Source organism: Mus caroli, unplaced genomic scaffold, assembly GCF_978045245.1.
Source record: "Mus caroli unplaced genomic scaffold, Mus_caroli_1 scaffold_17, whole genome shotgun sequence".
In the NCBI taxonomy this organism is placed as follows: domain Eukaryota; kingdom Metazoa; phylum Chordata; class Mammalia; order Rodentia; family Muridae; genus Mus; species Mus caroli.
Window position 1 is genome coordinate 13,692,299 of NW_028227272.1, and position 22,915 is coordinate 13,715,213.

General features: G+C 45.6%; 2 protein-coding genes and 2 pseudogenes across 2 annotated transcripts; 1 reads left to right on the forward strand and 3 right to left on the reverse strand.

The window, feature by feature from the left end:
• Positions 1-1,201: 1,201 nt before the first annotated feature.
• LOC110312015 (cytochrome c pseudogene) lies at positions 1,202-1,544 on the reverse strand (annotated as a pseudogene).
• A 2,396-nt stretch (positions 1,545-3,940) lies between these two features.
• LOC110312017 (stress-induced-phosphoprotein 1 pseudogene) lies at positions 3,941-6,131 on the forward strand (annotated as a pseudogene).
• A 6,773-nt stretch (positions 6,132-12,904) lies between these two features.
• On the reverse strand, positions 12,905-15,958 carry Igll5 (immunoglobulin lambda like polypeptide 5). Its single transcript, XM_021185230.2, has 3 exons — positions 15,765-15,958; positions 14,515-14,630; positions 12,905-13,224 (listed from the first exon to the last, which is right to left on the reverse strand). Exons 1-3 carry the CDS (start codon positions 15,956-15,958, stop codon positions 12,905-12,907), a joined length of 630 nt encoding a protein of 209 aa, XP_021040889.1.
• Positions 15,959-21,099: 5,141 nt separating this feature from the next.
• Positions 21,100-21,809, reverse strand: Vpreb1 (V-set pre-B cell surrogate light chain 1). The gene is given in 1 exon segment (XM_021185231.2): positions 21,100-21,809. A coding segment is annotated over 1 exon segment (516 nt). The 3' UTR covers positions 21,100-21,293.
• Positions 21,810-22,915: the final 1,106 nt, after the last annotated feature.

Consider the following 22,915-nt stretch of genomic DNA (forward strand, 5'->3'; position numbering starts at 1 on the left):
GAGAGTGGAATGTGGTGGTTTGGATATGCTTGGTCCTAGGAAGTGGCACTATTAGGAAGTGTGGCCTTGTTGAAATAGGTGTGGCCTTGTTGAAGGAAGTACATCACTGTAGTTAACTGTGTGGCTTGTTACCCTGAGGGCACCTATCCCTTTGTTTCATTTTGGATCAGGCCTTTCTTTTTTTTTTTTTTTCCAAGTGTAAAATACTATCTACATAAACCACAGTAAGTGCCTTTTAGTGGAAAAAGGCAGCATCCTTTGCATAGGGAATTCTAATCAAAACAACATTGTCAAGAATAGACAGTTGTTTCCTGATGTTTAGCCATTGCCTATAAGGGGGCAAGTGAACACAAACTGAAACACAAGTGAGCCTTCTTGTTTCTGAGACAGTAATAGAATTTTCCCATTGTTTTAACATTCATATGCCCAGTTATATAATCTAAGTATAAAACCATTTATTGGTTTGAAATGGCACTCCCATCTTTGTGGAAAGTAAAACTAATTAAATCCAATCTTATCTTGAGAAAGGAAGAGCATGTATACAACCAGAATTGGTACTTTAAAAAAGATCGTATCCACTCTACAAGAAGTCAGTTTTACTTAAATCAGGACTGTCAACAAAAATATTGTTAGCCATTCGTGATCTGAATTTGATGTATGAATTAAATTTGGTATACACTAAAAGCCATGAGACATTCATTAGACTTTTAAAGATAAGCTATTAGGTCTGCCCTTTCTCTCTTCTTCTTCTTCTTCTTCTTCTTCTTCTTCTTCTTCTTCTTCTTCTTCTTCTTCTTCTTCTTCTTCTTCCTTCTCCTCCTCCTCCTCCTCCTCCTCCTCCTCCTCCTCCTCCTCCTCCTCCTCCTTCTTCTTCTTCTTCTTCTTCTTCTTCTTATCTTCGTCTTCTTCTTTCTTAAGATTTATTTAGCCGGACGGTGGTGACACACACCTTTAATCTCAGCACTTGGGAGGCAGAGGCAGGCGGATTTCTCAGTTCAAGGCCAGCCTAGTCTACAAAGTGAGTTCCAGGACAGCCAGGGCTATACAGAGAAACCCTGTCTCGAAAAACCAATAAATAAATAAATAAATAAATAAATAAATAAATAAATAAATAAATAAATTTATTATGTAGCATGTACCCTGCAGGCCAGAAGAGGGCACCAGATCTCACTATAGATGGTTGTGAGCCACCATGTGGTTGCTAGAAATTGAACTCAGGACCTCCTGAAGAGCAGACAGTGCTCTTAATCGCTGAGCCATCTCTCCAACCCCTTTCTCCCTTCTTCTTAATTCCAGTGAATCATTTTTGTTCCAGGGATGTACTTTTTGGGATCCTCCAAATACTCCATCAGGGTGTCCTCTCCCCAGGTGATGCCTTTATTCTTGTTGGCATCTGTATAAGAGAATCCAGCAGCCTGACCTTTCTTCCACCCAAACAGACCATAGAGATTGGATCAAATCTTATGCTTGCCTCCATTTTCCACAGTGTGGCACTGGGTGTACTTCTGAACAAAAATCATCTTGCCTTTTTCAACATCACCCATTTTTAATTCACTCCTGACTGGTCAACACCACAAATGTTCCAACCTGAAGACAAATGTCCAGTTCTCTAGCCTGAGGACATGCTGGCCCAAATCTATGGATCAGGCCTTTCTTTAATCTTTTAATCTCTTTCAGCATGAGTCTTGCCCTTAATACTACTAATTTTCTTATATCTGTTATAATTTCTTTGTGTCCAAGAATGTAGTGAAATTTGGAGAAAGTTCCATGGGCTGCAGAGAAGAAAGTATACTCTTCAGTATATGGGTGAATCATTCTATAAGTGTCTACTGGATCGCTATGGTTTATGATGTTATTTAATTCCAGCATTTGTCTGTATAGTTTTTGTCTGGAGACCTGTCTCGGTGACAAATAGGGTATTGAAGTCATCCACATTATTGTGTGAGGGTCAATATGTGATTTAAGCTGTAGTAATGTTTCTTTTATAACTTGGGATCCTTTGTGTTTGGTACATAAATGTTTAGAATTGCTATATGCTCTTGGTGGATTTTTCCTTTGATGAATCTTTCTCTATTTCTCCTGATTAGTTTAGAGTTGAAGTCTATTTTGTCAGATATTGAAACACCTGCTTGCTTCTTAGGTCCATTTACTTGGAATATCTTTTTCCATCCCTTTACCCTGACTGGATATATAGAAGAATGAAAATAGAGCCATATTTATCATCCTATACAAACTCAGCTCCAAATAGATCAACAAGCTCGATGTAAGAATCTGATAGCCTGAATCTGATAGAAGAGAGTTAGGGAATAGTGTTAAAGTCCTGCACTGGAGGGGGCTTTCTGAGCAGGACAGCACTGGCAAAGGCACCAGACAACAATAAATGGAACCCCAGGAGGCCGAAAACCTCTGTGCAGCTAAGGACACCATCATTTGTATAAAGCCATGGTCTACCAAATGGAAAAGAATTTTTGGCAATTATACATCTGATAGAGAGTTGGTGACTAGAAAATACAAAGCAATCAATGTCAAGAAAATAAATAATAACAACTTTAAAATGGGGTGTAGAATTAACCAGAGAGCTTTCTAAAGGTGAAACAAATGTCTAGAAAACACTTTTAAAATGTTCCACATCTTTAGTCGTCAGAGAAATGCAAATCAAAACTACTTTGAAATTTTATCTTATACCAGTCAGAATGGCCAAGTAAAAGCAACAAATGATCACTCAGGCTGGTTCGAATGTGGGGAGAGGGAGTTGCATTTTCACTGTTGGTAGGAGAGTGAACTGATACAGGTCTGGGGAAACTAGGGTGCCAGGCAAATCAGTGCTCCTTAAAAGTCTGAAATAGATCTACCACAAAATCCAGCTACATCACTCTTGAGCAAATGCCCACAGGACCCTACATCCAACTGCAGAGACACTTGCTCACCATGTCCACTGCTGCTCTGTCCCTAATAGCCAGTGTCCCGTCCAGCAGGACCCAGTTATTCGTAGGTGTGAGGGGGACCGCAAACCTGAAGAGAAATGAGCGAAAAAGAGAAGCGGAGACCAAGGAGGATTCCTGTCAAGGTCTCGGTTTATTAGGCTGAAATGCCAGGTTATAAGCACACAGCAAGGGGAATAGGGAAGGGTTGAGGGGGAATTAGCAAAGAACAAAGAAGTGGGCATCTGGGGACATGCAGGCCAAATTCAGACGGCAGGCGGCAGGCACTCTGAGTCTTATCTCTGGAATGTAGATTCCTCCTTAACAGTCCTGGGTGTCAGGCTGGGCTCAGCACATAACTCGTGTCCTTAGAAGTCTTGGGACTCAGGAAGAGATAAGGAAGAGGGGACTATAATTCAGCTTTTAGGGTCTCTGGTGCCAGGAAGGGATAGGAGGAGGAGGTGGTGACCGGCTCCTTAGCACAAGGCCATTTGGCTTATTAGGGTGGGAAGCTGTGAAAGGCCTACTTTCTCACGGTATGGTCTCCAACAAGCCAGAAACTAGAAAATGCCAAATGTCCATCAGCTGACGAATGCATAATAAAAATGGTGCATGTTTTCATAATAAAATATTATTCAACTGTTTAAAAAGTGAAATTTTCAAGTGTCTAGATGGAGCTATAAACAATCCTCCAGAGTGAGATAAACCAGACTTCAAGAGACAAACATTGCATGCTTTTTTTTTTCTTACATGTGGATATGAGCTTTTAAACTTTAGATGTGTGTGTTTCATTTAAAATAGAAAACTAGGTAGTAGGAAGTAACCATTGGGGAGGGGGGTTCAAAAGGAAATAAGTGAGTTTATGAGTGTCTTGATTAAGCTAATTAAAAATCTGCAATATATACGTGTGTAATAAAACCTCACTATATAATATAATATGTGAACTAAAAAAGAATTTTAAAATAAATTTTAAAGTAAATTAATGGCTATTTTTTGATTTTTTGGTTCTGGACCAGGCTATGAAGCAGGTGAATGAGCTAAAGGAGAAGGACAATAAGGCCCTGAATGCTGGGAACATTGGTGATGCCTTAGAGTGCTGCTCTGAGTGCTGGGAATGTTGGTGATGCCTTACAGTGCTACTCTGAGGCAATTAAACTAGATCCTCAGAACCATGTGCTCTATAGCAATCTCTCTGCCACCTACACCATGAAAGAAGACAACCAGAGGCCTATGAGGATGCTGCAAGACTGTTGACCTGAAGCCTGACTGGAGCAAGGATTATTCAAGAAAAGCAGCAGCCCCTGAGGTCCTAAACCAGTTTGAAATAGTCAAATGAACCTATGAAGAAGATTTAAAACATGAAGCAAATAATCCCTAACTTAAGGAGGGCTTGCAGAACATGGAGGCCAGGTTGGCAGAGAGGAAATTCACGAATCCTTTGAACTTACGTAATCTGTGCCAGAAGTTGGAGAATGATCCCAGGACAAGGAGGCTGCTCAGTAACCCCACCTACAGGGAACTCAGAGAGCAGCTACAGAACAAGCCTTCAGACCTGGGCACAAAACTACAGGATCCCCGGTCATGACTACTTGCAGTGTCCTTCTTGGGGTTGATCTGGGCAGCGTGGATGAAAAGAAAGAGGCAGCAACACCCTCACCCCACCTCCTCCCAAAAAGGAGGCCAAGTCAGAACCAATGGAAGAAGATCTTCCAGAGAATAAGAAATAGGCACTGAAATAAAAGGAGTTGGGAAATGATGCCTACAAGAAGAAAGATGTTGACAAGGCCCTGAAGCATTATGGCAGGGCCAAGGAACTGGACCCTACCAGTATGACTTACATAACTAATCAAGCCGCTGTGCACTTTGAGAAGGGCGACTACAACAAATGCTGGGAGCTCTGTGAGAAGGCCTTTGAAGTGGGCAGAGAGAGCCAAGAGGACTACCGACAGATGGCCAAAGCTTATGCCTGAATTGGCAATTCCTATTTCTTTTTTTTTTTTTGATTTTTAATATTTTTATTACATATTTTCCTCAATTACATTTCCAATGCTATCCCAAAAGTCCCCCATAGCGCCCCCCACTTCCCTACCCACCCATTCCCATTCTTTTGGCCCTGGCATTCCCCTATATTGGGGCATATAAAGTTTGCAAGTCCAATGGGCCTCTCTTTCCATTGATGGCCGACTAGGCCATCTTTCGATACATATGCAGCTAGAGACAAGAGCTCCGGGGTTCTGGTTAGTACATCATGTTGTTCCAACAATAGGGTTGCAGATCCCTTTAGCTCCTTGGGTACTTTCTCTAGCTTCTCCATTGGGAGCCCTGTGATACATCCAATAGCTGACTGTGAACATCCACTCCTGTGTTTGCTAGGCCCCGGCATCGTCTCACAAGAGACAGCTATATTTGGGTCCTTTCAGCAAAATCTTGCTAGTGTATGCAATGGTGTCAGCATTTAGAAGCTGATTATGGGACGGATCCCTGGATACAGCAGTCTCTAAATGGTCCATCCTTTCATCACAGCTACGAACTTTGTCTCTGTAACTCCTATTTCAAAGAGGAAAGGTACAAGGATGCTATCCATTTCTACAAGTCTCTGGCAGAGCATCGAACCCCAGACGTGCTCAAGAAGTGACAGCACGTAGAGAAAATTCTGAAGGAACAAGAGCGACTGGCTTATATCAACCCTGACTTGGCTTTGAAGGAGAAGAACAAGGGCAGTGAATGCTTCCAGAAGGGGTGGAAGGCAATGAGGCACTATAGAGAAGCCATTAAAAGGAACCCAGGAGATGCCAAACTGTACAGCAACTGAGCTCCTAGAGTTTCAGATGGACTCAAGGACTGTGAAGAGTGCAACCTTCATCAAGGGTTATACAGGGAAAGCAGCTGCTCTGGAAGCCATAAAGGACTATTCAGAAGCCATAGGTGTGTACCAAATGGCATTAGACCTGGACTCCAGCTGTAAGGAAGCAGCAGGTGGTTACCAACGCTGTATAATGGCACGGTACAACGGACATGATAGCCCTGAGGATTGAAGAGTCTGGCCATGGCTGACCCTGATGTGCAGCAGATAATGAGTGACCCAGACATGAGGCTCATCCTGAAGTAGATGCAAAAGGACCCCAGGCTCTGAGCAAACACTTAAAGAATCCTGTAATAGCACAGAAGATCCAGAAGCTGATGGATGTGGGTCTGATTGAAATTTGGTAATAACTTGCTTTTCCACTCTTCCCTGCACTGATAAGGAAAAGCAAGCTGGGATGGTGGTGAGCAGCACTGGGCAGAGAGGGGAGAAGAAAGGTTTATCTTTATATTTATACATGTCTACAAGGAAGTCAGACTCATCCAGCACTACCTCGGGCCCTCCCAACACACACATGGTTCACTGCTGCCCTCAATTCCAAGTGTCCTTCCCTGACCACTCCCAGCCTCCCCATCACTGTCTCAGCTGCTCTCTTATAGTTGGTTATTTTTTATTTAAGGTCGGTGGGTGCATACGGGGAGGAAAGGGGATTCTTCCCTACCAAGGGTCCCAACTGTCTTTATTTGTTCTTACCCACGTCCCTCCTCAATAAAACAAGCCACTCGGGTGTGGTTTTAAAAACAAAAACAAAAAAAAGCCCAGCTAGCTTAGTTGGTAGAGCATGAGACTCTTAATCTCAGAGTCATGGGTCCAGGCCTCTCGTTTGACGCCATCTATAGTATGCAGTTATAAATCAAACAATTCACGATGTGGCTGGCTAGGAACTGGCAACTGCAGTCTCGCCTGCCCCCATGGTTCCCAGTTCCCACAGCTAGTTTGCTGCCAGGCTGTTCACACTTCCCAGGTCATCTACCCACTGTGGCAAGCCTGCAGAAAGCCTGCTATCGCTAGCTCAGATTCCCTTAGCCCTATAAAATGATAACACCACAGACTTTTACTATATCATCCAGATTTATAATGGTAATTCTCCAACCCCAAAATGCCCATGCAAAGAACACAAAATATAACTGATATAAATTCAAACTGCACACCTAGATCAGGCAAATGTATCTTACATTACTTTTTCCATCTATGAAATCCCTAGCTACTTGTGGCTCGTCCAGGCCACATGGCTCTGTTCATCTTCCTTTTCCTCCATCTTCTCTCAGTCCTCCATCATCTCTCTTCCCCCCCTTCTCCCTCTCTCAATCTCTCTCTTTGTGTGTGTGTGTGTCCTCTCTAACTTTCAGCTCCACCTTTTCCTTCCACTGTCCAATCCGATGCTGCATGTGCTTCCACTTATGGTGCAGGAGTAAACCGTGGAGACACTCCGAAGCTGGTGACCTCCTAAGACAACAGCAGATGTTTCCAAGGTGAGCACATTGTTTCATAGCCGTACAGAGCTTTTGGAGAGTAGGTGCCAGCAGGGGGCATTATAGGATATGCCCCAAAGCTCAAAAAGTTACAAAATAAAGTAATATCACACACACAAAGTAAAAACCAAATACAGGAGCTTACGTGGGGTGCTTCAGCACGTCTCTCCCACCTGTGCAGACCAGAAATAACGAATGGAGAAGCCATGAGAGTCTGGATGGTTTCAGAGAGCTCCTTAAGCTATTGAGTTGTTTACTTCCTGAGTTTTGATGGAGTTCCAGAAGTGTGGAATGTTTCCTAACTCCCTTTAGAACATCCTGAGTCTTCTATGCACAATACCAAGCTTCAGATTCATTTCAGATCCAAATTAAAAATCACTGCTTCATACTCCACTGAAGATGCAATAAGCATCTTTTCTCTGACTGAATCTGTGCTGGATAGTTTTATGTCAACTTGGCAAAAGCTGAAGTCATTTGAGAAGAGGAAACCTCAACCAAGAAGATTCCCCCACCAGCCCCACCAGACTGACCTGTGGGCAAGCCTGTGGTGCACTTTCTTGATTGCTGATTGGTATGGAAGAGCCCAGACAATTGTGGGTGGTCCTACTCCTGCCCTGGACCAATGGGTCCAGGGTGTATAAGAAAGCAAGTTGAGTAAGAGAGAGGCACAAGCCTGTAAGCAATGTTCCCCCACTAATTCCTCTGCATTAGTTCCTATCTTGAGTTCCCACACTGACTTTCCCTGGATGGTGGAATACAAGCTGTAAGCTAAAATAAGCTCTCCTCCCCCAAGCTCATGTTAGTCATGTTGTTTTATCACGATTGAACCCATAACTAGGACAGAAATTGGCACCAAGTCATAGAGTGTGAAAGCTTGCTTGACTGGGTAAATTAAGACTGATCAGTTAAGGCTGCAAATAAACTAAGGTTAAGAAGAAACCAGCATTAAGGAAGCAGAACCTTCTGGGAAGTGTTTCCTCGGGGTCAGCACACAAACCTATAGTGCAAACAGGTCCAAGCCTGGACCTCGTGCTGGCAAACAAACCTGGTAATGTGTGGGATTAAAACCATGCCAGGAAGTTTGTTAAGGTAAAGCAGGTCAAGAGGGAGAGACTCGTGGGCACACACCTGAGGCTTAGGTGACTCCCAGCTCCCTGCCAGACTCCTGACTTGGAACACATGCCATGCTTCTCTCACATAAAAGAAACGTGGCCTATGGTCACATAGGCTCAAAACAGAGTTCTCCATGATAAAGAGGTACCTAGGCCAGGAGGGCTTAGCCCATAAGCTTCTCTTTCCAGACTTTCCTCCCTGCAAAAGGTATTTAATCTCAGGCCCACCCTGAGAAGTCGGGTATGGTTTTATGCATCAATTTTCCATCATCGACTGTCTCTTTCATCAAGATTCACCATGAGAAACCTGGAGAAGGTCTTTGTCTACAGAGCCACATCCTGTAGAAGGCCTCTCTGCACTCCCAGCCACAACTGCCACCAAACCTGCCTCTGTTAAGCAAAGGACAATCACCCCATGAGACAAGCCAGAGTTCTCCTTCCTCCCCACCCTCTCCCCAGCCCCAGCTAGATGCTGTCCCCAGCCCATGTGGCCCCTGACTCTGTTCTCTGCTCTTCTGTGACTTACAGTGGTGCCTGGATGTCCAAGAGTCTAAGAACCCCATGGCCCTGGCCTTGTCACAGACCCAAGGACCCCTGAATCAGCTCTGACTTTCCCTCATCTCAGACTGTGCTTTCCTATCCCAGGAGCGCTTCCCTACAGCCCGTGAACTCACCCAGAAGGCAGCATAGGGTAATCTCAGTCAAACTCCCCAAGTTCCACCTCCCCAAGCAGCCGTGCCCTGCAGCTGAGCAGACTCAGGCCAACAGTAATGTGTAAGTTTCCCAGGTAATACTGGTTGTGAAGGCATAAAGAGTCATGGAGAGCTGCTGAGTCTTGACACCATGAGAAACACGAAGAGCTTGCTGGTAAATGTGTAGCCTAGGTTAAAGTAAGAGCATTCGAACTGAAAGGGTCTTAGAGAGAAGTTGACACTTGACAACATATAGCAGAACCAGAATCCCTGAAGATGGCCCAGGAGACTGTTAGTGAAAGTGCAACTCGATTGCAACAGGAGCCTGCAGAATGTTAGAGATGACAATCACCAAGAACAGCAGCAACATCCATGGTATAGAGCTGGCCTGAGCCTCTGATGGGTGATGCATATGCTTGGCCAGCCCTTGGGAACTAAGAAGTCCCAAAGGCCTGACATCAAGCTTTACAACATGGAGCTTTACCCTGTTTGACTTTGATTTTGCCTTGATCTGATTGTGATGCTGCCTGGTCCTTCCCTCTTGGAATATGAAAATATTTAACTTATTTCATATTTTACAGGAGCCCATAGTTAAGAAGCCTTGGAATTTTACAGATATTTGGAGTTTCAGAGAGACTGGATATTGTAAGAGACTGAACTTTTAAAGTATTGAAATTTTTAGGGACTGTGAGACCCTTAAAATTAGAATATTGTATATTGCGATGTTGATATTAATATGAAACCTTGGGAACAACAAGAAAGCAAAGGATATGCTGAATTATTTGTGAGTGAAGTTGACAAAGGGTCAATTGTGCTTGCTAGGTTAATGTCAATTTGACACAAGCTAGAATCATTTGGGAATGGGGAACCTCAACTGAGAAAAAATGCTCCCACCAGATTGGCCTGTGGGCAAGCCTATGCTGCATTTTCTTGATTGATGATTGATATGGAATGGCCCAGGTGGATACACCACTCCTGGTGGTCCTGGGTGTTATATAAATTATGCTGAGCAAGACATGAGAAGCAAGAAGCAGCCTTGGCCTCTGCATTAGCTCCTGCCTCCAGCTGCTGTTCTGACTTCCTGGATAATAGACTACAAACTGTAAACTGAAACTGTCCTTCAAAAGTTGTGTTTGATCATAGTTGGGTTTGGGGGGGGGCTGTTTGTTTGTTTTTTGTTTTTTGTTTTGTTTTGTTTTTTTAATCACGTCCATAGAAGCCCTAACTAAGACAGAATTCAAGAGCATGCATGGATCTCTTGTGTCACCACCTGGGAAACCAAGCTGTGGAAGGCAGATGGCAGGAAACACCTGCTAAAGGAGCCAAAGGAAGAGTTGGTGAGGGACCTCAAAGTTCAGCCATCTTAAAAAGCACAAAACTTGTTGATGCAGGAGCTGGCCAACAAAGTCTAGAGAGACAGTCTGCCTTGAGATGCTGCTGAATGTGAATTACCACAGTAAAAGAAGGAGAGAAGTTGGAACCTGTCATTTCTTCCAGTATCAGCCCACCTGCTTGTAACAAATGTGTAGCAATTTCCTCTAAACTGAAACAATGCATACTAGAGGGAGACCTCTTCAGACTTGGAAAGTAGGGGCTGGAGAGAAGGTTCAATGTTTAAGAACAAGTTTTGTTCTTAGAGAGAACCACAGCTCAGTTCTGAGCACACAACCATCTGTGACTCCAGTTCGAGGCAAACTGCCCCTTCTGGCCTCCTGGGGCGTTAGGCCTACATATATGGTGCACATTTCACACATGTGGACAAGACACACATGAAATAAAAATAAGCCAGGAAGTAAAAGAAACTTACAAAACTCAGGAAGTAAGCAAATTCATAAAGAAAAGTTGCTAGAAGTTCTGAAATTTTCCCATGATTGACAAGGTTCCCATGATTTTATAGCTGTAATGATTGCTGGGGTGAGGAGACTTTCCAGCCAGCCAAGGTGCCTGGGAGTCTCAAAAGGAACTCCGGGGTTCAGCTTTGATGAGATTGCCACTCGTGCTGGGAAGGCTTTTCAGTGATGCAGCTACCTCTGAGTCACACATATTCTTATAAGTAAAACAAATAAGCTCATTCATTTATCACGTTGGACTTCAGTGGAATTGTAACTGTAGTCTCTAAGCAGTTCCCCAGCTGAGATGAACGGACATCTGTTCACATCTCACCAGGAAAAGTCACACCGCTGCTGGCCACCCCAGTAATCTCCAGACTAAATTTAATCAGAGCTGAGATGGTGAGGAAAGGGGGCAAAGATAAGCCAAGCTGCCACACATAGGACCAGCAGCGAGCAGGAAAGACAGGCTCATTAAAGGTTAGGTCTTGGGTTATGTTCAATTCTCAGCTCTGCTCCTGACTGGAATGCACCCTGAGCCACTTCCTACTGTTTCTAAGCCGTGAGCCCTCAGCCTAGAGTAGAAATAGAAAGCCTTATTTCAGGAGGCTAAAGGTCCATCCTGAAAGGAAGACGGACACGAGGGAAGGGCTGTGCTGGAGGAAGAGAGACATAGTAGCACATGGACTGAAATCCTAATGAGCACACTTGTGAGCTGTGGCGGGAGTTTTTAACTACACCATATTGTGCTCCCGGTGGATCTCACACTTCCAGACACACACACACACACACACACACACACACACACACACACACACACGTTAATTTTAAAATGCCTTGGCTACCTCAAAGGCTGAGAACTCCTAAACCTTCCCCTGCTACCCCAGGCCTAGTCAGGGAAGTGGCCAGTGGCTACTCATCTGAATTCTCATGTGGCTGGTTGGCTTTCTCTCCTGCAACTTCTGCGTCCATCTGTCTCCCACCACTTTATGGCGATCTCCCTTCTCTCTCTCTCCTGTGTCCTAGCCTGAGCAATTCTAGGGTCTTGCCCCATGCCCAGCCATTGGCCATTTGGGGACCAGGACCCCAAACCAATTAGGGACAAGGACCTTTAGAATTTGGACATGCAGCCGGGCGGTGGTGGTGCACACCTTTAATCCCAGCACCTGGAAGGCAGAGGCAGGCGGATTTCTGAGTTCGAGGCCAACCTGGTCTACAAAGTGAGTTCCAGAACAGCCAGGGCTATACAGACAAACCCTGTCTCGAAAAAAACAAAAGAAAAAAGAAAAAAAATAGAATTTGGACATGCAGATTCCTGACTGAATGAAAGCATTAGAACCAATCTCCAACAGAGAGTGAATATTCACCAACCCAAGAAACTACCATCTCAGGGCACTCAGCTGCACCCCACTGTAAAAAAGATCATCCTTGTTGATGATTTATACCCCCAAATGGAGGGATGGAGAGGGGCACAAGATTCTTACCTGTTGAATACATATCTGCCTTAATTAGTGAGGGTACGGAAAGGCCCTCACCCTTCTGGGTAAGGTTTTTCAGGTGCAGCCTGTTAGGAGGGAGGGGCATCCATATCCTAAGTAAACCCTTACCTATGCTCTGTAAGGAAGCAAAGAAACTCATTGGCTTCCCAGAATGAACTTTGGTGGAATCACGCTTTGACTTGTCACTGGGACCTTAGGAGGAGGGGCACATGTTGCATATGTCTCCCCTAGGAAGGAATTTCAGCAATAGCACTGTTCCCAGAGAATACTTGGATCGGGAACTCTCCTCTGGGTTAGTTTCCCACTGGGTTCCATGACTCCACAACTCTGCATCCCTGGGCATGCAAGTGATGAGATCGACAAGACTCTCTGGTTGGTGGTAAGATATTTATTGAGTATTAGGCACAGGAAAGACAGTGAGATGGTTAATGGAAAAACAAAAAACAAAAAAAACAAAAAACAACTTTTTCTGGCACTTCAGATCCAGGCCCCTGAGGCTTCAGGGAGGATTGTGGTCTAAGAACACTCAGCAGGTGACACACTCTTCTCCACAGTGTTTCCTTCATGAGTGACCCGGCAGCTGTATCTACTGTGAGGCATCCACTGGTCAGATATCAGTGTCAGGTAGCTGCTCACCATGTATTTGTTGTTGGTCTGTTTGGAGGGTTGGGTTGTCTCTACACCCTGAGTGACAGGGACCCCATCTACCTTCCAGTCCACCACCAAAGTACCTGGGTAAAATTCGCTCACCAAACACACTAGTGTGGCCTTGTTGGCCTGAAGATTCTTTAAGGAAGGCAGGAACAGAGTGACCAAGGGGTCAGACTTGGGCTGACCTGCGCAGATAGAGAAGGGGATGAGAGTTAGCATAGGACGTGATAAGAAAGCATCCTTCTCTTATCAGGAGCTCTGTGGCCATTCACTACAGCATCAGAGTCTTCCATCCAGGGATGCTTCCTTCTTCTCCTCTGACCACTTGAGTCCCCTGAAGAGCAGACAGCCTAGCATCCCATTAGAACATGTTCCTCTTCCAGATAAAATGACCAAGGCCCAGACCCTTGCAATCTCAGTTCCCCTGCTGAGACTAAGACCAGCTTGAAGCTGGAATCTGATTTGGGATCTAACCCAGGCCTCCTGGTAGTGAATTGGGATCTGACCCTGGCCTTCTGGTGGGGCAGAGGGCAGCTCCCCAACCCGCATTGCTTCTCCAGTGCCCAGAGACTCCTCTGAGAATTGCTGCTCATTTATTCTGCAAGACTGGTCCTGGAGAGTTGGTCTTGAGGTGTGCCTGCTGTATAAGGGCTTCGGGCCTGTGCTCCAGATTCCATTGAGTTATCTCACCAAGGATTAGATTCCATCCAGAAAAATCCTCCAACTCCTCCAAGGACCCGCTGCTTTGTCCACAGTAATCACAAGACCTACACTGGCTATGTTCCTGAGGCTCCATCTCCCAGACTAGGAAGGATAGCAAACCCCTGACCACCCAGGAAGTCTCTGGTTACTCTTGATTTCTCTTGGCCCCATTTGCTCCTTCATTCCTCATCTAAGTCTAAGGATATTTGAGGAAGATGGACAAGTTAGACAACAGGCTCCAGCCCTCAGGAACAATAGACAGTCTACATTTCTTTTCTAGTAATCATCCTGGGAGGACTTTGTTCTAGTAACCTGATCACTCTGAGCCTTTTCTGGGTCTCTGTGACCTCATGGTCCAGCAGAAGATTAAATTGAACCAAATTCCTCTCTCAGCCTCTGTGGTTTTCTATCTAGGGTGACCTGAATCTTTGAAGGTGGGGCTCATGTCACCAGCCATGTCCCTGCACCTACTATGTGGTCTTCTTAGTCTGGATGGGCATCTGGGCCTCGATTCAGATGCTGAGGTGTAGTGGTCTCTATGGCCTGAAAATCTCATTCCTTGATCTCTTTTTGGGCATCTGCCTCAGAAGAGTAGATGAAGCTATTAGGGGCCTTTCCCTGAGATTTACCTTAGAATTACTGCCTTTCCCTCATTCACAGAAAAAGGTACAGTTCAGACTGCAAGGCTAGGAAAGGCAGATAGTAAGAATTCCCCAGAGCAAAAATGGACTTCCCCGAGCCAGCTGGATCATGAGACCATGAGAACCACTTACCTAGGATTGTGAGCTGGGTCCCACCACCAAAGACATACCAAAACTGGGGCTTGGATGGAAGCCTGTGGGGCGAGCACCTGGGACCTGCTCCCCGGGGGATGATCTGGAGCAGGAACCTGTTGGGTGAGTCAGACACAGGACTTCAGGAAATGAACTATGTCCTTGGCAGAAAATAGATGAGAAGCCAGTATCCCCACAAGTCCATCTATCCATCTCCTACTTCCATCTCTGAATTTTTTCAGTGTTGATGGCAATATCAGGCCCAGCAGATTCTCAGAAATTCCTGGGTGGTATATCTTCTCTGGTGGGTGTGGTGGACCCAGGAATATCTGGTGAATATTTGTGTGTGTGCATATGTGCTTGTGCGTGTATGCATACATGCATGTGTGCATCAGTTCCTCCTGGTCCCATGCTTCCTCCCAGGACCCATGCACACTATATTGCGAGGATTCTTTTGTTTTTATTTCTGTCATGAGACTACTATGTAGACCAGGCTGGCCTCAAACTCACAAAGGTCTGCCTGCCTCTGCCTCCCAACTGCTGGGATATAAGAGGTGTGCCACCACACCAAACCTTATTTTTTTTTTTTCTATTTATCTGAGTAAAAACATCTTGATAGTGGATGAATGGTTGCTGAGAGTCTGAATTAAGTCCTCATGCTTTACAGGCAAGGTCTTCTTGACTGGGTGATCTCCATGGCCATGGTGTCTCCTCCTCCCAACCCAAGACACCCTCACAATATTTAATGGATGCTTTAGTAATTACCTAAGAATAAACTTCTAGAACTGCAACTACCTGACTACGATAAACACACACATTTAATTCTAAATGAATTAGGACCATGACACACTAAAAAAAAAAAAAAAAAAAAAAAAAAAATGCCACCACAGTCTTAATTCTAGCTACTAAAGAGGACTTAGGAAGGAGGGAGGATCTACGAAAGCTATAGGAAGTTCAAATCTTGAATAGGCTACAGAGAGTAAGATCAGCCTGGGAAACCTAGCAAGACCTCTTCTCAAAATAAATGGAAAATGGAGGTGGGCTATGGATGTGGTTCATTGGTAGAACACTGGCCTTGCAATGAGCGAGGTACTAAGCTTAAGCTAGCATTTGCACAGCCCCCTCCTCTTAGGCAGATCCTTCCTCCTCACACCCATGGCCTCAATAGCCACCTTCCTTCCCAGTCACTCATTCTAGCCTCTAGTCCGTGGACCTACACGCATACATTCCCCCATAAGCAAGTCTCTTACCTGCCGGGAAGGGCCCACAGGCTAGGCCTGCTGCTTCCCACTGAAGCTCCAGGGCCCACAGCTCTGCTCCTTTCTGCTGAGCTTGGGGAAAATATGTGGTGGACACCATCCACTAGACCCAACAGCAGCAGCAGCAGGAGAACTTCATACTGCCTGGGGATAGTGCCCAGAGTCTGTCCTACTCTGAGCTTCATTGACCCTCAAGTCCAAAGTCAATTCTAGCCTCACTTGCAGTGTAGGTCTCCTGGCAAAAGGATTGTTCCTCCTCTGGTGGCCAGAAGCTATTCCAGTGCAAGTGGATCTGTGTAGCCAAACCCCAGGCTGTCTCTAGTTTCCACCACCAGCAGGCACACCCCAGTGCCCATGGTCACCATCTGTGGAGTTCTCTCCCAAAGGGACTACCCGGTTGTGGTTGGGATGCAAGATCAACTGTTTTCACTCACAGCTGCCTGTCTTAAGCCATCCCTAGAGCTCTGGGCAGCTCTGCCTGACTGATATCCAGGTCCCTGAGGGCCCCTGGGTTTAGAGGGGCTGTAGCTGAACACAACTGAACACCTGCCCCATGGAACAAGAGTCTCTGCAGACTTAATGTCAGAGATGTAAGGTAGAGCTGTAGCTAATGTAGGGCCAGGGGTATGCTGAAAGCAGAAGTATAAGCTCAGCAAAAAGCTGAACTGATCAGGAAAAATGATTAAAATGGTGTTTAGTGCACAATGTTCAGCACCTGTAGGTCTCATATCACAAACTAAGACACCCCAAATTTTTGTAAGTAACACCCATATCTTTAAAAGTAGAACTGATAAGCCTTAGCCACTCTCCATGACAGCTATCTACAATTCCAGCACTGGGGAGGTTAAGGCAGGAGGATGGTGAGTTCAAGGCCAGCCTGTGACATATAGCAAGATCTTGTCTCAAAAAAACAACATAAAATAAAGAAAGTGATGTTAAGGCAGGAGGATGGTGAGTTCAAGGCCAGTCTGTGACATATAACAAGATCTTGTCTCAAAAAAACAACATAAAATAAAGAAAGTAATAGAAATTGGGTAGGGGCATATTACCTGCTCTTTGGATACACCGTATGCATTGTGAAATAAAACTTATCAACTGTCTTAATTGTTTTTCAAGATGATCAAAACATGCAAAGTCTATCCTCATCACTGTTTTCTGTGACCTATAGGCTTCTTGTGGCATGGAAGAACCTCAGGACGTTCTGTACCATCTTCCTCCAAAGCCGATGAGCTTCCTCGGTTGTGGAAGCATTCACTTGGCCACCCAAGACTTCCCCTTCATCCATCCAGCCACACTGTGGAAGGCTGTGACAGGCAGACATCTTGCTGTCCCACTAAGATCATGAGAGCCACAGTGAAGTCAGACTTCATGGACTCATGAAATTCTGCTTGGATCTCCGTGTCCCACAGACACTGACTGGAAACTCTGAGGGATAAGTGTTACATCTTGAAGTGCTCATGGCCCATCAGGACAAGGACAAAATAGCAGGCTATAAAGTGCAAGTTCCCTTAAAGATGTATGAAGCACAGGGACCTCTGATACCATCTAGTTTTTCCTCACTTGAAGCACATGGCCCTCTCTGCCTACTTTGAACTCCTTATATTTTGGAGATTGGAGAAGGAGCCAAGGCGCATTGACTAAGTTACCCCACCCCAGCAACCCCACATCCCAGGACCCAGAACCCATGGTTCCCCTTGGAGCAGTGCCAGATCTCCAGACTTAACCCAAATGTACACTGTCCCAACTGTTCTTTGAGCCCTGTCCTACCATAGGCTCAGGGCAAGAAGCAGCCACAGACCACAGCTTCCTGCAGTTATCCAGATGTAGCCATCAGACCATCCCCTGCTCAACACTCAAGATACCTGACTCTTCTTTGTGTAGAAGGCTGTCTCCTATCCAGATACTTCTGTCCTGCTTTGATAGCAGAAAATACCCCTCTCCTCACACACAGAACCTAGATTTAAATTATATATGTATGCATACACATGTGTATGTGATTGTAAGTGATGTGTTTATAAAAAGATAAAGGGGGGGTATGTTCTGGTGGATGTGTGGTGAGATATGGGGAAGGGGGTACCTCAGCAGACCCGTGCTGAGGCATCTCTTCCCCCCTGAGGGACCAGCCACATGATCCGGTATAGTATAGAATAGAGTTTATTCAGGGCATGGGGAGGGGAGTCAAGAGGATAGTAGAGACAGAGACAGAGACAGAGACAGAGACAGAGAGAGAGAGAGAGAGAGAGAGAGAGGTAAAGGCCAGCCATGATCATGGGGAGAGAGGGGGGAGGGGAATGGGGAGAGAACTGGAGCAGGAAGACAAGAGCAAGAGAGAGTGAAAGACCCACAACGTGAGGATTCCCCCACATTCTGACTCAGGAGAGGCGACACCCCAAAATCACCCACAAGAAATGGTCTTGCTGCAACTGCAAGAGGATTTTTATTCAAGAGCGCTCTCGGGCCCATGGTCATACACCACGCAGGGGTAGAGGACCTTGGCGCGCAGAGTAGCTGGATAAGGGGATATTTAAAGGAAGAAACCACAACTCAAGGAGGTGGGGAGGGCGTTGTTGGAAAATACCAAAAATACCAGTTAAGAGTCACAAGGAAGTGCAAAGTCACAAGTGTCAGGTTATCTCTCAAGACAGTTTCTAAGAGCCGCTAACAATCCAAGAGCCCCTAACAATAGCACATTTGCATTGCAGGTTCCAGTAATGGTCAGGGTGCCATTCTTTGAATTGAACCCAGGAAGCGGGTGGGTGGAGGAATGTCGCTATCTGTTTTATGACCAGCACACCTCGGAGCACTGGGCCACAGAGGCCACATTCCCAAGCCTGGGCCTAAAGGCCTAAAATTTTGTTTTTACGTTTTATTTCTTTCATTAGCAAGGGGGGGGGGGCAAGCAGCCCCTTTTATAGTGAGTCAGGCACACCTGGCTGTTGCCAGGTAACTGTGGGGAAGAACTTAGAATGCAAACAGTAAGTGTATGTTTGTGCTTGTAGATCATGAAATGAGAAAGGGGATCATGAAAAGAATCTTAAAAGTGACAAAAAACGATGATGGAATGCAGGTGACATGAAAGCAGAAAAGGCAGGGTTATCTGTGTGACAGGAGGCCTGCCAGAGGGGACACAGGAAGCAGGGGGCAGGGCAGTCACAGACTTGGAAAGCAGAATGTATAATAACAAAGTACTGAGAAGACTAGGCCAGTTCCAGGACAGACTTCAAATTGCAGTTAAGGAGACTAGGCTTAAAAATTGGGCAAGTCCAGGCAAGCACAGGCAAGTCAATAACTAATGGAAAAAATCCCAGGCTCCAGCCTTCACACCCAGGTAATGGAATGTCCCAGCCACTTGGCCTGAGGCAAGGACAATGGGGCAGCAGCAGTTTCCAGACTTCCTGAGCTACTTCCACAGTAAGTTTCCAGACCTCCCCATCAAGTTTCCAACCCCGACACCACAGTAATGGAATGGCCTTAGGGATGGACCCAACAGATTAACACAGAGGTCACCTACCCCGAATACCCTGATATGTTTTAAATCCAGCCTGCAAAGCTCACTTGGGTGTGTCTCTACTCTGGCAATGAGGAGACCCCAGCATGCTGCACTTCTACAGAATAAACACTCTTTGTGTTTACATACTACTTGAGTTTGAGATACCATTCTTTGGAGAATCATGAACCCTTACACTACAATAACACAAGTGAATAAAAATGCCAAGATGAAACCCATTACATCATATGCTACCCTGAGACATGATTTTTAAAGATGGAAAAAAAGTGGGGCTTAGTGATCATGAGCACTTGTTACCAGAAGACCCAAGTGTGGTTCTGGTTCTTAGCACACACCAGGCAGGTGTAAGCTCCAGATTCCATGCCGTCTTCTGGCCTCCACAAGCACCAGCATTCATGTGGTATGCACTCATGCACACACACACACACACACACACACAAATAAGAAATGATTTCAAACTTGGAGGCAAAGGCAGGCAGATTTCTGAGTTTGAGGCCAGCCTGGTCTACAGAGTGAGTTCCAGGATAGCCAGAGCTATACAGAGAAACCCTGTCTCAAAAAACCAAAGAAGAAGAAGAGGAAGAAGAAGAAGAAGAAGAAGAAGAAGAAGAAGAAGAAGAAGAAGAAGAAGAAGAAGAAGAAGAAGAAGAAGAAGAAGAAGAAGAAATAAAATCATTTCTTAAATGAAAAATAAATTACAAATTGGGAAAAAGACTTGTCCCTTGGTATCCATGGTATATGGCTCCATGACCCTCAAATACCAAAGACATGTCCTTTGTATAGGATGTCATATTTGCATATAGTCACTGATGTGTTACAATAGCAGCTCGAGTCTGAACACAACACACTTGGAACAAGCAGTTCCACGTGTGAAAGGTGAAAGGGAAGAGGTGTGAAAGGTGGCAGAAAGAGAAGGGGGAAAAGAGAGGGGAGAGGGGCATTCCCCTTATTTATATGGAAAATGATGTAATGCAGGTAAAGGTGGGGGGTGAGCCAAGTGGATTCTGGGAACATGGTAGCTGTTGTCTTGGTAACAGGTCTGCCGCCTATGTGATGTCAGAGGTTTGGGAGGTCCTGATACCAAGTCACCTTTATTAATCACGGGTTTATAATCAGAAATGTGCAGTTTTTACCAATCCCACACCAGTTGTGCTAACTCAGGTATTTTGAGGTTAGATTCCTGTTCTCCAGTATAGACTGTAACAGGTGCCTCACCAGAGTATATTTCATTCTGCAGCTTTCAGAAGATACTTCAAAGAGGGCCTTGGGTCCTAAACATGAGATCTTCTGATGTCAGGAACTAGGTGTTTGAGTGGTCTTCATGAGCCAGGGTTGAAGCCTAGTTGAAAATCGAACCCAGACAGACTTAGCTGAAGTTTGGTCAAAGACCTTTGCTAGTTTGCACCAGCCACAACCTACTTCTAACAGCAGAGAAAATGTGGAGAGCACACCCCAGTAGGATTACAGGCTAGGTAAGACAAAGGTCTGTCCATCCCAAAACATCACTCTAGTAACTATGAGGTAAACCTGCTCCACACCTGTCACTTGGCACCTGCTCTCCCCCCAAAGTAGAGGCCCAGGGATGGCATTTGCTGGGCTCCTTTGCTCTGTAACTGTGGAGATGACACAGGAGACCCTGTCCTTTGCAAGAAGGTCCCCCTCCAAGACGCTTTTATCATCCATTTGCCCCGTGATCATAACAATAGGGTTCTGACAAATGTTCTGCCTCAGAGGTGGGTACCTGGCCAAACTGAGCATGACCTTTGACCTAGCCAGCTCTTAAACTGGTTCTGAAATCACACACCAGCCAGACCAAACTCAGTAAAAACAGCTTTAATTCTACAATCCAGCCTCCGATGGGGGCTCATAGCAACACCGCAGAACAAGGAAAAGCTGCATAACTCCACCTTCTAGGCTCTGCAAAGCCCCACGTTCTACCTCTCCTTCCCATACCAGACTAGCTGAGCAAAGCAAACTCCGTCTTCAGTTCAGGGTCTGAATGTCTTCAGAGCCTAAGATCCCAAATCTGTATACTACTTTTCTCCTTCCCACTCCCTCTCCATCCTCTTCTTTTCGTGGCTCCGGAGCCCCACAGCGCCGTAATACACAGCCTCGTCCTCAGGCTGCAGTTCAGAGATGCTCAGATACCCCAGGTTCCTGGCCGTATCTTTGGACCCGGAGAAGCGAGGTGGGATATTGGGACCCTGGTGCTTGTCTGAGTGTGAGAAGTATCTCAGCAGGAACCCGGGAGGGTGGCCCGGCCTCTGCTGGTACCAGTAAACGCTGTAAATGCCAATGTTATGGTTGTTGCTCAGGGTACAGGAGAGGCGGATGGTGGCTCCAAGGGAAGAAGATGCTGATGGTGGCTGATGCACCATGGGCTGAGGGCCACAACCTGAGAAGACAGAAGCATGTCCATCACTGGGGCAGAGCAAGGCTACAGGAGGAGCAAGGAAGCCCTGGGCCCCAAGAGTTCCCTTACCTGTGAGATGGGCCAGCAGCATGAACAGGACAGACGTCCAGGCCATGGCTCCAGACCTGCAGCACCCTGACCCCTACAGCCACTGCTCCTGGGCCCTGACCAGCTGGGAAGCACTCTCCTCCCTGCTTTGGGGAGAGGGTCACTGCACCCCTGGTTCCTGCTTACCACCCTCTCAGGCTTTCTGGGCTCTGTAACTCTATCACTTACCAGAATGGTCTAATGGAAGCCTTTATGGCTCTGGGTTTGACCCAGGGAAGCATTCTGGGAGGAAGCACCTGCTGGAAAGTCATGGGCCAGAACCCAGGACTGTGGGCTCATCTCCCTGAGGGAGAGTGACCTCAACTCCCCCTGAGAGGCTGAGCCCCAAAGAAGCAGATCTGTAGTTCACATTTAAATGCCTGGGAAAGGGGACAAGAGTTTTCTCCTTAAACCTAAGCCTCATATCAGACCCCAAATATGTGTGGGAGCAGTCACTGGGCCTCTTTAGATGTTCCTCTACCATATGTGAGCACACTAAATAAATCTCCTTTCTCTGCTTTTTAGTATTATCTCTTTTAATTACATTTTTATTTTCATTTCTTTTGTGTTCACATGGCCAGCTTGGCAGCCACTGTCTGCCTGCTGAGCCATCTTATAGGTTTCTTACTTGTCTCTTTGATTGCTTATTTGAGGATGTGTGCCCACTCCTAGCTTGTTGGGGCTGTCATAGCCAGTCTTGGTAACAAAAGGATGGCTTAAAAACCTAAGTTTGAGGCCAGCCTGGGTCCACAGTGAGTTCCAGGATGGCCTTGGCTACATAATGAGACAATCTGAATATATATATATATTTAAAAGACAGGATCCCACTACGTTGCTCTGGCTGGCTATTCTGGAACTCACTATGCACATGAGGCTGGCCTCGAACTCACTGAAATCTGCCTTTCTCTGCCTCCCAAGTGCTGAGACCAAAGTTGTGAGCTACCACACCAGGCTATTAAAAAACGGTATGCTAATAAAGTCATCAAAACTATTTTAAAACTTCCATAATTCTAATACTCTAAAAAAAATTACATATTATCTTCCAGATACATTAACACAAGTAGTGTGGTCTACAAAATTTTAAAAGGTGCTTTGTTTTGTTTTGTCTTGTATAGCCTGTAGTCCCAAGCTGGA

What these genes read in the sequence shown, in the direction of transcription:
- Igll5 (XM_021185230.2), bottom strand. Translation starts at nt 15,958, where the DNA reads ATGAAGCTCAGAGTAGGACAGACTCTGGGCACTATCCCCAGGCAGTAT. An exon ending in CTGTGGGCCCTTCCCGGCAG is followed by an intron (nt 14,631 to 15,764) that starts GTAAGAGACTTG and finishes CTCACCCAACAG; the next exon opens with GTTCCTGCTCCAGATCATCC. An exon ending in GACCCAGCTCACAATCCTAG is followed by an intron (nt 13,225 to 14,514) that starts GTAAGTGGTTCT and finishes CTATCTGCGCAG; the next exon opens with GTCAGCCCAAGTCTGACCCC.